The following is a 13,032-nucleotide window of genomic DNA, read 5'->3' as shown; positions in this document are numbered from 1 at the left end:
TTGTGAAAACCCTATGTGGTAGATGTTATGTCACCCCCATTTTATAGATAAGAAAATTGAGGCTAAAAGAAGTTGAAGTGACATTTTCAGGGTCACATAGATACTAAATTTATCTGAATGATAATTTTAACACAAGGCTTTCCTGTTCTAGATCCAGTGTTCTATCCACTGCACTACCTAGTTCCCTAGATTAACTCTAATAGAGATGAAACAGGTTTAGTGGCTGCACAGTTTATAGTCTATAGACTATAGTCTGTTGGTATGATTGGTCCGTTAGGCATTCAAATTCTGGTTTTTACAACAGTGTAAAAAAAGCACAATACTGTCATGTCTGGGAACACAGGGAGCAGTTAAGTTGAAACTATGTTAAGTTGAAAAATAATTCCTAGTGGCTATGACATTGACTGAACTGTTGGGCTTCCAAAGTTGGTTTAAGTTCTTAGGGTCAGTGTGGACAATGATGAGCTCCCTCAATATGGTGCTTCCATCCTTCAAATGTAGTTCTGACTGTTTCATCTCCCAAACTACACAGATGGCTCTTTTTCCCATGAATCACTTTGGTGGAGAAGTATGAGCAGGGTCAGATGGAAGCCAGGGTAGCTTAAGAGGAGGAGCCCCATGATAAAGCTGGATGTACCAGTCTTCAAAGTGAATTATTTCTGTGGAAATAATTATATCAAAATAGGGGTTGAAGTGAAATGGTTTTCCATATCATTATGTGTGATTTCACCCTTAGAAAGCCCAAAGTCTATCAGAAAGCCTTGGAAAGTGCTTCAGCAGATAAGTGAAAGGTACCTTCTTCAGGGCAGAGAACCTGGGGATAAAGCTCTCTTCACACACGATGAAGCTAAGAAACCTTTTCTTGTAGATCTTTCATGGAGATGGAGGTGGGGAGCATGCAATGCATCTTGTGTGACTATAATGATTCCTTATGGGATGATTTTGCACCAAGAACTCTATTTCCTCCTTAAATGGGCACTTTCCTAATTTGGCAACCAATTTAGCACACTGAGAAGAATTATGGGGAGTAGCTGTAGATATTTGAGATAAAGTATCACTTCCTGGGATGGATACAGCAGGTCTTGAGATACCAATTCACAAATCTCTAAAAAACTATAAAAGCAATGCCATAAACCAGATGACAACACCAAGCCTTCACAGAGGTTGAACTGTTCGTTGTCCCCTTTGTATCAGGCATATATATGTTACAGGCTTCTTGGAGATCCAGTTTGGTGAAAATCATCACTCTAGCCAACAGGTCCATCAAACTGGGCATAAAGGGTAATAGGCACTGGTCCCAGATGGTGATGACATTCAGGATTCTATTAGCATGGCAGAATTATGATTCTCCACATAAAAACAAAACAAAAAACCAAAAGACAGATAGCTAACACTTAGGCAAGGGAAGCAGAGGACTAGATGACCTGATCTTTTGATTCTTTTCCAAGAATTGTCACTGGGTTGACATCTCTGGGCCTGGTCAATGAATAGATCCAGTCAGATAGGACTAAAAATCCTAGAACTATGTTAATCACCTAATTATGAGGTTATGAGGGGTCAATGTATAACTTCAACCACTCTAAACATACCCTAAAAGTTCAGATCCCAATAGCTGGGAGGGTAATCTGTTCTAAGTAATTTAAATTTATTTATTTATTTATTTAACATATTTGGTTTTCAGCATTCTAAGTAATGTATCTAAAAATACCAAGAGCAGAAGATGGTTCTTGGTGATGGGGAGTCAGGGATTATATATTTAGTGACTGAATTGAGTATTATTAGACACTCAATTCTTAGTATTTCTTGAGAGTGGGTTAAATTTAAGCTCTGTTGTTGAGCCTTTTTCAGTCATGTATGACTTTTCATGATCCCTCTGGGGTTTTCTTGGCAAAGATACTGGAGTAGTTTGTCACTTCCTTCTCCAGCTCATTTTTGAGGAAACCGTATCTCACGATATTTCTCCAGTTGGACCCACAAGGGCTTGGTTTCCTGCATTACTTCACCAGAATGTCAGTTTCAAATTGTTTTAACTACTATCAGAATGGCACAGAATCTAAGTGTATTCATTTTGTCTTTAAAAAAAATTATATCTTCTGTTCTACATCATCTTCCTTTCTAAATACATTCCTCTCCCTTCTCCCCTTAGGGTCATCCTTTGTATCAAAGAATAAATGTAATGAGGAGAGCAGCCATTGAGGGCTGAGGTTTTAGACCATGCTCAGATTTGTCCTTCCTGCTGAGTTATACAGAACACACAAAGATCTATTCCCTGCCTGGTTTCAAACTCACATGTGGAACAACTTTGGAAGGTTGTTTCTATCCGTGCATGATTGAATGAGTTGTTCTACATGATGATAAAAATCTTCTCATTGGCTGTGGAGCCCGAAGAACCAACGACTCAAGTGTTGCTGAGCTGGAACTGAGGATGAATGTGAAAACCATGACATGAGAATCTCTCAATCTCTTTTCCTTCCTGCTAGTGAGGCAAGAAATAGACTGTGAGTTGCTGGGTGGAAAGAAGGGTTGCTGCCCTATCTGCCGCCCAGCCTCTGTGTGTCATTGAGTATATCATACCTCCGTTTCTTTTGTGTTCATTCTTTCCTGATTTTGAGTGAGAGAGTGCCTAGATAATTATGTGAGTTCAGGAGATCCATCAGAGTCATTGGGAGTTCCACTGCCAATCACAGACAGAAGCAGAGTGCCCAGAGGCAAGGGCAGTAACCACTGGGAAGGTAAAGGCTAAAGACAGCGAACACCTACAGATAGATGTGGAAAGACAGTTACTTCAGGATCACACCAATTTCAGGGAATGTGACCCTGATAATGGAGAGAAGGGTATGGACTGATTCTTGGAGCCCCTTAGAAAGATACATCTACAGGGATTCTCATGAAGACTCCACAAAGAGAAAGACTTTTAGGGGCAGGATTTGGGATATATCACTTTGTCACATGTGTCCTCTACACATGTACCTCACTACCAATGGACAGACCTGGTGTGTATAGGAGGAGAGTACCACTCCCCCACATTGTTCTCTAGCTGCTGTTCTTTCTAAACCCTCTCCATAATTCTCTCAAAGGAGAATGTTTTTGTAACCATTGTTCTTAATATATGACCACAGTAGATGTCCTTTGCTAAACACTAGTTAAAGCTACTGGCTGATTGATAACAAGGAGCACACTAGTGGAGGCTTAGAAGCAATAGCACTAGAAACCTTTGCCCCTCAAGGTAACCGCTAGACTGCTGAGATGAGAAGAAATCATTGCCTACTGAGAAGCCAAATTACCAGAGATTGTGTGAGTTAGGGAAGTGGTCCCAGAAGGGTTATTACATAAAAAAGAGGAGTAGGGAAGTAATTCAGGACAACTAACCAACACATTGGCCAAATTTGTGAGTGTATGCAATGTTCTTCAACCACAATCCTCTACCTCTGCAAATAAAAGAGGAAGGTACATTTAAAAAAAAATCTCTTCTTCAGGCCTAGTTTGAGTTAGTATAATTATAATTAATGTTAAATTCATTATCTTAGACACAAGTCCATAAAAATTTGCAAAGTGTTTTCCTCATCACAGCATGGTAAATATTATCTCAATTTTATAGAATAAACCACCCTGGTGAAGGTCTTCGACAACTCACAATTGGACTAATGCAACAGTCTGTTGGTGGGGCTGCCTGACTCAAATCTCTCACCACTAGAATCCATCCTTCATTAGCCACCAAATGATTTTCTTAAAGCACAGGCCTCACCATGTCACTCCCCTACTCAAGAAACACCAGTGGCTCCCCATCACCTGCAGGATCAAATACAAAACCCTCTGTTTGGTGTCTGGAGCTTTTCTTCTCCTAATCCTCTCTACCCCCGACCTTTCCAATCTTTTCACACATTCCTCCCCACCCTGTACTTTTCAATCCGGGGACATGGGTCTCCTGGCTCTCCCACAAACAAGACTCCATCTCTGTGTTTCAGGCACTTCTCTGGCTATTCCCTGTGCCTGTGGTGCTTCCCTTCCTCATCTCTTACCTCCTGGCTTCCCTGGCTTCCTCCAAGTTCCAACTAAAATGACTATGCCTTTAAACCCAAATCATTCTGGCTTTCACCAATGGCCAGTAATAGGTCCCAGCCCTTGCCTCACTTGCTCATTGGCTCACAGTGAATGTAAATAGCATTGTTTCTGTTCTGGCCAGAAACTCAGAAGGTCTTCCCTTCCCAGATTGATTCTTTTGCGAAGGCAAACCAGGCCACCTTTTGCCTAGTTCTTACCCAGCATTTAATTATTGAATAGGTGTTGCCTCAAACAAACCGAGACCTGGGAAAGACTTTAACTTAAGAAGGCCAAGGTCTTTCACCACATCCAGGGCCATCACCAAGTGTCCTGACCCATCTCTCGCCCCTGGACTCAGATGACTCTGGAGGAGAGAGTCAGTCTGACAACTCTGCACAGCTGTTCCTTAAATCCAATTCACTTGCAAGTCAAGACATCACCCTGTAGTAGCAATTAGATTTGAAGATCTTTCCCAACCATTAATAGGCCATGTGACCTGCTTACATCACAGGAAGCCTAAGTTATATGGTGGGAGGAGCTTTCTGACAGGAAAAGGAAGTTAAGTCACAGAAAAAAAAACATATTATATATATATATATATATATATATATATATATAGAGAGAGAGAGAGAGAGAGAGAGAGAGAGAGAGAGAGAGAGAGACATTATGGCTGTTGGCAGCTGCTAATGGCTGCCCTTGTGATTGTTAGAACTGAACAGGCTCACTTAGCTGTACTGTGAGTTTGTCTTGGGGAAGACCCCAGCAGGGTTTCAGAGAGGTTTCGGGATGTTGAGGCTCCATGTTGTGATATTCTGTATTGAATGTTTTGGGTTCCTTGCTGTTATGATGAAGTGGACTGACTGGCTGTGGGAGCTGAGCATTTGGTTATGGGATATGGTTTTCTGGTGTCTGAATAAATGGTTTACTTCTTCTACCTTCTATGTGGAGAGTCTCATATACTTTGTGATACAGAACCACATAGGCATTTTAACAATTATCATCTACATTGTTATTATTGCCTTACTGTTTCACACCCTCTTGATGTCATTGGTTCTCTTTGGGAACAAAGGATGAACAACAAGAACAAAATGCCACCTTCTATAGCAGAAGGGCTGAACAACTCATCTGTGAGCCACATGCAATTGGCAACACTCCCAAGGTGAGCCCAAACCAGATTTAAAATATAATTGAGAAATATGTAACAAAATAAAATATAATAAAACACAGACAACACTAAATTTTAAAACCAAGTCAATATGCAGCCTGCAGGGGTCATTATGAATGGTTTGGTAGAGCCACTTTTTGAGTCTGATACTACTTTTCTAAAGGAAGCCTTTCCTAGTCCCTCTTAATTCTAGTTCCTTTCATCCATTAACTATTTCCTATTTTTCCTGTACTTAGCTTCTTTATACATATTTGTTTGTTGTCTCTCCCATTAGATTGCATGCTCCTTGATTCTAGAGAAGATGGTGGCTGGAAAACAGGGACTTACTTAAGGTCTCCCCCAGGTCCCTCCAAACATCTGTAAAAAATGGCTCTCAACAAATTCTAGAGCTGCAGAACCCACAATATAAGATAGGGAAGCATGGCTCCAGCACAGGAAAGCCTGGATGATCCTTGGGAAGGGTCTATCACAAGTAACTGGGAGCAGAACAGCCTAGCGTGGGCTGCACCAGGACCAACCAGACCAGGAGCCAGGTGGAACAGGCTGTAGCGCCCTGAACCAGTGAGCTGTGGCAGTTACTAGACTTCTCAATCCACAAACACCAAAGGCAACAGAGAAGGTTACTGGGAAAAACTGCTGAAACACGGTGAAAGGAGTGTGCAGTCAGCCCCAGCCCTGGGGGCATGGAAGTGGTGCAGCTCTGAGGCTGCTTTCAGAGCTCCACCTGCAGTCACCCACCTGGTGGGAGGAATTAAGTGGCAGATCAGAGAAGGAGTGCAGAGCCTGCTTGGATCTGGCTCACAGTCTGGGTTGGTGTTTCTTGCAGGAGGAGGAGCGCTGGTGTGGCAGAGCTTGCTGTGTAGAAGTAGCTCTGAAAACAGCAGCACAGGCCCTCAAGCTTGGGACAAAGTACTCTCTACTCTACAAGCAGTCATACCTTGACAAAAAGCTCAAGGGTCAAGTAGTTGGCTGGGAACATGAACAGGCAGTGAAAACGGACCCAGATTCAGACTCGGACTTTGGAATCTTTTTTTTGGTGACAAAGAAGACTAAAACATACAGCCAGAAGAAGTCAACAAAGTCAAAGAGCCTACATCAAAAGACTCCAAGAAAAATATGAATTGGTCTCAGGCCATAGAAGAGCTCAAAATGGATTTGGAAAAGCACGTAAGAGAAGTAGAGGAAAAATTGGGATGAGAAATGAGAGTGATGCAAGAATATCATGAAAAACAAGTCAATGACTTGCTAAAGGAGACCCCAAAAATACTGAAGAAAACAACACCTTAAAAAATAGACTAACTCAAATGGCAAAGGAGCTCCAAAAAGCCAATGAGGAGAAGAATGCCTTGAAAGGCAGAATTAGCCAAATGGAAAAGGAGGTCCAAAAGACCACTGAAAAAAATAATACCTTAAAAATGAGATTGGAGCAAATGGAAGCTAGTGACTTGAAAGATATTATAAAACAGAACCAAAGGAATGAAAAAATGGAAGACAATGTGAAATATCTCATTGGAAAAACCACTGACCTGGAAAATAGATCTAGGAGAGAGAATTTAAAAATTATTGAACTACCTGAAAGCCATAATCAAAAAAAGAGCCTAGATATCATCTTTCAAGAAATTATCAAGGAAAACTCCACTTATATTCTAGAACCAGAGGGTAAAATAGAAATTGAAAGAATCCACTGGTCACCTCTTGAAAAAGATCCCAAAAAGAAATCTCCTAGGAATATTGTCGCCAAATTCCAGAATTCCTAGGTCAAGGAGAAAATACTGCAAGCAGCAAGAAAGGAACAATTTGAGTATTGTGGAAATATAATCAGGATAACATAAGATCTAGCAATTTCTACATTAAGGGATCAAAGGGCTTGGAATATGATATTCCAGAGGTCAAAGGAGTTGGGATTGAAACCAAAAGTCACCTACCCAGCAAAACTGAGTATCATGCTCCAAGGCAAAATGTGGATTTTCAATAAAATAGAGGACTTTCAAGCTTTCTCAGTGAGAAGACCAGAGCTGAATAGAAAATTTGACTTCAAATACAAGAATCAAGAGAAGCATGAAAAGGTAAACAAGAAAGAGAAATCATAAGGGACTTACTAAAGTTGAACTGTTTTGCTTACATTCCTACATGGAAAGTAGATGCGTGTAATTCATGAGACCTTTCTCAGTATTAGGGTAGTTGAAGGGAATATACATATACATAGACAGAGGGCACAGAATGAGTTGAATATGAAGGGATGATATCTAAAAAAATAAAATCAAATTAAGGGATGAGAGATGAATATATTGAGAGAGGGAGAAAGGGAGAGATAGAATGGGGTAAATTATCTCGCACAAAGGTGGCAATAAAAAGCAGTTTATTGGAAGGGAAGAGGGGGCAGGTGAGGGGGAATGAGTGAATATTGCTCTCATTGGATTTGACTTGAGGAGGGAATAACATACACACTCAATTGGGTATCTTACCCCACATGAAAGTAAGGGGAAGGGGATAAAAAGGGGGAATGATAGAAGGGAGGGCAGATAGGGGGAAGAAGTAATCAAAAGCAAACACTTTTGAAAAGGGACTTGGTCAAGGGAGAAAACTGAATAAAGGAGGACAGGATAGGAGGGAGGGAAATATAGTTAGTCTTTCACAACACGACTATTTATGGGAGTGTTTTGAATAATGATACATGTGTGGCCTGTGTTGAATTGCTTGCCTTCTTAGGGAAGGTGGGTGGGGAGGGAAGAGGGGAGAGAATTTGGAACTCAAAGTTTTAAAGGCAGATGCTCAAAAAAAAGTTGTTTTTTCATGCAACTGGAAAATAAGATATATAGGGAATGGGGCATAGAAGTCTATCTTGCCCTACAAGAAAGTAAGGGGAAAAGGGATGGGGAAGCAGTGGGAGTGGGGTGATAGAAGGGAGGGCTGATTGGGGAACGGGGCAATCAGAATATATGCTATCTTGGAGTGGGAGGGAGGGTAGAAATGGGGAGAAAATTTGTAACTTGTGGAAATCAATGCTGTAAACTAAAAAATATCAAAAATCATTAAATTAAAAACTATTGCATGCTCCTTGAGAGCAGGGACCTGTCATTTGTCTCTTTTTGTATCCCTAGCACTTATTAGCATAATGCCTGGCACATAGTAGGCACTTAATAAATATTTATTGATTGACAAGTCACTAGAAGGCTTTAAGTCTATGTTAACAGGATATTTCAGATAAGAGTTCAGGCTACATATCTGATTGATTGTTCTGAGACTGCACCTGTCATGCTAGGGGCATGTCTGCAGGCCCCCAGTGTTAGAATGTAGTGGTGGAGAAATATATTAATTATGCTGTGCCATAGTATGCACAATTGATTCTCAGGCTAGAAGATCAGTTGTTACCCTTAAAACTACTACTTTGATCACATCTATTTTCAGTCTGTTTGATGATATGGCGTACGTACCTACTCAGCCTATACTGTGTGTGGAACTCTCTCTCTTTTGCTGCATTATATTCATTTTGATACTTAAGAAACTGTTCTCTCATCTTGGAGACTTCAGAGCTAATTCCATCCGGAAACTTATCGGCATTCTCCAGGTGGTGTTGTTGCTGTGCTATCTCCATAGTGAATCTTTTGGCATCCTGCAGCAGTTGGAGCTCAGACTCTTGGGTGCTGTATTTATATAAAAAGAAAAAAGAATTATACAATTAAAAGGATATGCTCCCAAATACGCGGACCAGAGTGAGAAAGAATCTATGTCCACAGCTATGCCTGATTCTTTCCCTCTTGGGTTCCCAGGTGTTTCTCTGCTAGTTCTCTAGAGAGCCTGGAGCTGCCTCAGTCTAGCCATTTTTGCACCTGGAAATCACCTATTTGTTCTGAGTTACGTTTTGTGAAAATCTCTATTCCTTTTAATTCTGCCAAGCAAGGTCTAGCATTCTTCAAATGGAAAATTTACTGGGACCTAAGAGAAAACAAGTCAAACCAAAGCTTCATTCTCATCTTGGTCCTTAGCACTTAAATGAAGAAGGAATTAAAATATCAGGCTCTTAAAGATCTCTGCCCTGGGCTATCCTGCAGGATCCTCTCTGGGAATTTTCCAATGGTTTGAGGTCTCTAGAATGTCTATCTTTACTCCTGATCCATTTCTGTATGATGTGCCTTGTTTGCTGGAAGCATATTCATTAGTTGATTATTAAGGCTGATTCTCATCTTGGCTGGCTACAGCTTGGCTTGTATAATCTCTAAACTTCCTTCTCTATTTAGCATCCTATGACATATCTATTACTTAAGCGTTCTAAGCTAGCACCTGGGGTCTAGCCTCCAGAGTCTGGCTCCCACCAACCTTTCCTGGTTTATTTCACATTATCCTTCACTTTTTCCATGTTGCAAGCTAACTAGACTGTTAGCTATTCCCTAAACTCAACATATCATCTTCTGTTTCTGTGCCTTCACATCGCCTATGCCCCGGTCCCAGAATTCAATCTCTCTTCTCCTCAGTTCAGGTGCCACCTTCTCTGCAAAGTCTTTCCTGATCCCCCAGTTGTTAGTACATTCTCAGTGCTCAAATCTCGTATTTATTTATATGTCTGTATTTGAATCCATTTGGGTAGAATGTAAGCTCCTTGAAGGAAGGGCTATTTTCAAAAAATCCCTGTATCCTTCCTGGCACTTAGAAGAGTGCCTGCATGTAACTGATGCTTAATGTTTGTTTGTTTGTTTGTTTTGGGGGTAGGGTTTGAACTAAGACTCATTATTGGTTATACAGCTATTGGTGGTAGAAAACATTTTCCCTTGGACCTCTTTGTATTGTACACACAATCTCCTTTTAAGGACCAGAAGCAGACTCCTTGTTGTTTTTTGTTTTAAACGGGCTGTCCTTAAGTTTGTCTTTCCTTTCTCAGCAATGCCTCCTCATTTTCAGCTTATTTTAGGGTATAAAGTACATGCCCTTAACCCAATGACTGACAAAACTTTTCTCAGCTGGGGTTACCAGCTTAGCCCTAGTTCATCTTTCTTTGATGACTCATCACTCAGGTCCCCAGAGAAATGGTCTCCTTGAATTCTGTTTTTACAGTTTTATAGTAATCAGATAGTTTAAATATAAAGTAACAACAGACATAATTTCACCACGGGAAGAGGAGAGTTATCTCCTTACATGCTAGGTGCACATAACCTTGAAACTTCTTGGTTTAATTTCAAAGTTACTCTATAATATTAACACAGAAACCCCTGAATTTACAAACAAATCATATCTCATAACTTTCTATGTGAGTTGTTTGGAAGTTGGAACACATTTTCCCCACAGAAGTAATGTTACAGATGGAGCTTGGGCAGACCAAGCCAGCCCACCTGGCATAAACCCATTTAAATGTAATGTCTCTGAAGTATAGTATTGTATTAATAGCACTATAGAGCCTAACCAGCCTATGTAATGATGCATTCAGAGTTCTCACTTGGGGAGTTTGGAATACCTTTCTCCTCAGGCAGGAGGAACAGTGTTCTTCCCACTCTTCCTCATTCCCCTCTATCTATCTAATCTGCTGGAGAGTGGGAGCAGAACCAGTTTTGAAGGGATTAATTCCCAAGACTCTTGGGACTCACGGTCTTGATGCCACCACCATCCAATGCTATGGATAGGAAAGAGAAGCAGATATGGAGGGGAGGAGCAGGAGCCTGGTGAGGAGTGGAAGTGTAATGAGGTTTTCCCTTCAGTCTTTTCCTTTTCCTTTTCCTTTTTATGCCAGCAGGCATTGAGGTGAAGTAAGAGGAAGAAAAGGACTGGGAGACAGTGAGGACTGACAGCAGAGATCTTGGTAGTGGCCACATAGTAGATGGTCAGTGTTAGAGCAAAGTAAGGAGGTCAAGAAAAGCCCTCCCAGAATCAGACAGGGCAGGGGAGCTCCTGGCATCATTTGTCAGCAATGTATCCATGGACCCTTTTCATGAATTGCTGAGGCTTTAAAAATGTAACATATGCTAATGTTATATTTTTATAACCTTCTGGATATGAAAATAATATAAATAAGTTACCTAAATAAAAATAAGATGTTTTTGGGGATAGCATTTACCTAAATAAAATAAGATTTTTTAACTTATTTATGCTGTTTTCATACTTTCTTGCTCAAATTAATATGTAATCAATAAAACTTCATTTATACTTATTAGGAAGAACTAAAGGCCACAATTCTGCATTCCCCACAGTGTCAGAGCAAAGAGTAGGCACTAAATAAACACATACTGTGTGGCTGATATGGCTTTCTTGACCTTATGGATTTTTGTATGTTTTGATACTCCAAAAAATCAGAGCTATCTACAAGTTTGAATGTATCTTTTTGTTTTCTTTGTCTCTCCTACTGCATTTTAAGGTCAGGAGAAGGTCTACTTTCACTCTTGTATTCCTACAACCTAGCTACAGATCACTCTACGTTGAATTTGGAATAAACGTTTTGAAAGTTCTGACTATAATCTATCATCCTCTTTCTCCGTGCCTCTTCTTCATCTTCTCCATGACGTATATTTCCTTCATCTTTAAGTGCTCTAGCTTCGCTTCCCTTCCTTTCTTGACCCTATAGTTAATCAGTTCAAATTTGTAGTATATTCTAATCCTGAATTCATAATTGAATATTAATCATAATACATAATCATACTAATAACTACCATACACATAACATCACTTTAGTTTTCGAAAAGCACTTTAAAGATAATATCTCATTTGATGCTCCAAGCAACTTTGGTTGGTATGCACTATTATTATCCCATTTTGCATTTGAAGAAACTGAGGCAGACTGAGGTTAAGTGACTTATAGCTAGTAAATATTTTAAGCCAGATTTGAAATCAGGTACAATTCAATTCCTTTGCTCTCAATAATTTACTATTAAATGGTCCTGGAGAAAGTCCTATTACATATTTTTCTCAACTGGGCCCTTAAGTGTAGACATTTCTTTGTAGCTGTTCCAAACCATCTATTGTCTCCTTAAGCCTCCCACTCTACCTCTCCCTCTCAGCAGAAGACCTGAACTCACACTTTATAGAAAAAAATAAGAGGTCATTCACTGTTGACTTCCTCTTTCCCCTTCTCTGTATCTCAAACTCCCCTGATCTCATTCCCCACTCTCACCTCTTTTGTTCCAGCCTCTGATAAAGATGTGGCTCTTCTTTTCAGGAAAGCCCATCTCCTTCCAGCTCCTTTATCATGTTGTCCCCCCAATCATCCCCCCACTCTAACTTTTAATCTTTTTCTATTGGCACCTTTTCTGCTCCTACAAACATGCTCAACCTGTCCTTCTCTCCCATCATCAAAAAACCTTCACTTGACTTTTCTAACCCCTTAAGCTAGAATCCTTATGTCTCTCCTCCCTTTTACCATTGAACTCCTGGAAAAATAAAGAACTGTCTATATATTCCTTATCTCCACTTCCTATTTACATTCACTTTAATTATGGGTATGCATTTAGAAGACTTTGTTCTGAATCCTCTTTTCTTCTCTCCCTGCAAACTCTCTTGGGGGCTTCAATTATCACCTCTACGCAATTATAAAAGTGGCTCACAGATCAAAATATCCCACCCTGGTTTTTCTTCTGTCCCCTACGCACACATCACTGGCTTCTTACTGGACATTTCTCAGGAGATGTCTCATAGAATCTCAAACCCAACTCATCTTTCCCTCAAAACCGACCCCCTCCTCCTAACTTCTCTATTTTCATGAGGGTGAAACCCTTTCAGTTCCTCAGGTTCTCAGCCTCAGTTATCTTTAACTCTTTACTTGCCTCCACACCCCCCGTATCTAATCGGTTGCCGAGGATTGTTTCTACCTCCACAGGATGTCTTGTATCTGTTGTCTCTTTTACACT

At 40.4% G+C, this 13,032-nt stretch overlaps 1 protein-coding gene across 1 annotated transcript in view; it reads right to left on the bottom strand.

Moving 5' to 3' along the window:
* The window catches only part of CCDC146 (coiled-coil domain containing 146), a 176,444-nt gene that overhangs the window by 88,914 nt on the left and 74,498 nt on the right, over window positions 1-13,032 (bottom strand). Inside the window, exon 3 of the mRNA XM_036760464.1 lies at window positions 8,641-8,850. Within this exon, the coding sequence (XP_036616359.1) occupies window positions 8,641-8,850 (210 nt within the window). The remainder of the gene's footprint in view (window positions 1-8,640; window positions 8,851-13,032) is intronic.

Source organism: Trichosurus vulpecula, chromosome 5 (assembly GCF_011100635.1).
Source record: "Trichosurus vulpecula isolate mTriVul1 chromosome 5, mTriVul1.pri, whole genome shotgun sequence".
Lineage (NCBI taxonomy): Eukaryota > Metazoa > Chordata > Mammalia > Diprotodontia > Phalangeridae > Trichosurus > Trichosurus vulpecula.
The sequence above is the reverse complement of the archived record's forward strand: the minus strand, read 5'-3'. Positions and strand labels throughout refer to the sequence as shown.